The sequence below is a fragment of the Talpa europaea genome, assembly GCF_964194135.1.
Source record: "Talpa europaea genome assembly, chromosome: 1".
Lineage (NCBI taxonomy): Eukaryota > Metazoa > Chordata > Mammalia > Eulipotyphla > Talpidae > Talpa > Talpa europaea.
The window spans coordinates 151,419,553-151,421,402 of record NC_140073.1 but is presented as its reverse complement, the minus strand read 5'-3'; the positions used below and the strand labels follow the sequence as shown (position 1 = coordinate 151,421,402).

At 44.2% G+C, this 1,850-nt stretch overlaps 1 protein-coding gene across 1 annotated transcript; it reads left to right on the top strand.

Moving 5' to 3' along the window:
* Window positions 1–212: 212 nt before the first annotated feature.
* Window positions 213–575, top strand: LOC311172471 (uncharacterized protein; the record flags this gene model as incomplete). Its single annotated transcript, XM_084235956.1, has 1 exon — window positions 213–575. One exon carries the CDS (start codon window positions 213–215, stop codon window positions 573–575), a length of 363 nt encoding a protein of 120 aa, XP_084092082.1.
* Between the last annotated feature and the right edge of the window lie 1,275 nt (window positions 576–1,850).

The following is a 1,850-nucleotide window of genomic DNA, read 5'->3' as shown; positions in this document are numbered from 1 at the left end:
AGGCTGGCATTCTAAAACAGGAAGGTTATTTGTGAATTACAAGATTCTCCCATGACAACTGACCCAAACAGCAACAGGGAAGCAGTCATGTGTCCTCCCTCCCCCAGCCTGTGGTCGGTATATAAGGGCCTCCCCCAGCAGAAGGGGCATCAGACCTTCCTCACCTCCTGAGTCTCTCTCCTCACCTCTCCTGAATCCTCTCTGTTGACACCATGGGTTGCTGTGGTTGTGGTGGCTGCGGCGGTGGCTGCGGTGGCTGCGGTGGCTGTGGTGGCTGTGGCGGTGGCTGTGGTGGCTGCGGCGGTGGCTGCGGTGGCTGCGGCGGTGGCTGCGGCGGCTGTAACAGCTGCTACAGCTGCAGGTGCTACCGGGTGGGCTGCTGCTCTGGCTGCTGCCCCTGCTGCAGAGGCTGCTGTGGGGGCTGCTGCAGCACCCCTGTGGTCTGCTGTTGCCGCCGCACCTCCTGCTGCACCCCCTGCTGCACCCCCTGCTGCTGCAGCTCTGGCTGTGGGAAGGGCTGCGGGAAGGGCTGTTGCCAGCAGAAATGCTGCTGCCAGAAGCAGTGCTGCTGCTAGGTGGGTGGCCCTGACTGACTCTAGGGTAAGAAATGCTTGGGGCTTTACATGGAGACTTGGTAAGTCTCTCCTCCATATTTCCTGCCTGTTTCTCCTGTGCATGTGCCTCAGTGTCTTAGAGCTGCTTGTTCTGTCCCTTGTATTCTAAAATTTTATGACTGGTTGGTTTTTATACATCAGTGTGCTACCCGAAGACATCAGCTTCTCCCTGTATCTTCTAGAACTTAGCATCAAAGAGGTATCTATTCTGTCATGTTTACCATCTTGTTTCCATCTGAAAAAAAACAATAACAAAGAACCAGCAAATATTGTCCATAGCAGCAGCTGAGGACACAGCTGCATGTGCAAAAATCTATTGATATGAGCTTAGCAAAATGAAATCATAGTATCAAATATTTCATTTGGAAAATGACTTATGATGAAATATTTAAGTTTCTTGTATTGGACATTCACTAACTTCTTTTACCTTTAAGTCTGTAAAAAAAAAAAACCTCTTTCTTAATAAAAGAAATTTTACATTATTCTGATAAGTCTCTTGTTTCTATAAAATGCATATCCTCTTATGGGTGAAAATAATGGTGTAAGGTATACAAGGTGATATATAAAGACTCAAGATAGACAATTGACCTGACACTTTTTTTATACTGGGTTTTATAGTAAAAGTAAAATTAAATGAAAAATCTCAACCTTTGGTCATAAATATCATTGAGAAAAATTGCTGCACTCTCCTTAGCTGCACTGAAGATTTCCATCGCTGCAACCTGGTGTCAGTTTGGAGAGCTGCAGTGTGGCAGGTCAGGGCCTCATGTCTTTACTCTATAATTTTTATTCATTCATTAATTCATCAGGAAATGTACACATGCTATGTCAGTTAAGCACTAGAGATCTAAAGATAAATAAACCCTTGCCTCAAGGAGTTAAAATATAAATGGGAACAGAGTCAATTCAATACAATCCTTTATGTCATTTTTTTTTGGGGGGTCTGGTCACTTCTCCACTTCTATATCATTTATTCATATAGATTTCTGTGTACATGGTTGCAGCCAGATAGTTGAACTCCAACACAGAAACCCAAATCATTGTTAAATAAGCCAGCCAAGTGACTAGTGACTCTCTACACTGTGATTTTCTTTTTTTTTTTAATGTTCCTTTTAAAAAAAAAAAAAGATTTATTTATTTTTATACAAGAGCTGGGGTATAGGCCAGAGGCGTAGGATGGTGGGAGGATTCACCAGAGACAGAGTGGGGAACAGAACAAGGCAGACTGATGAAATA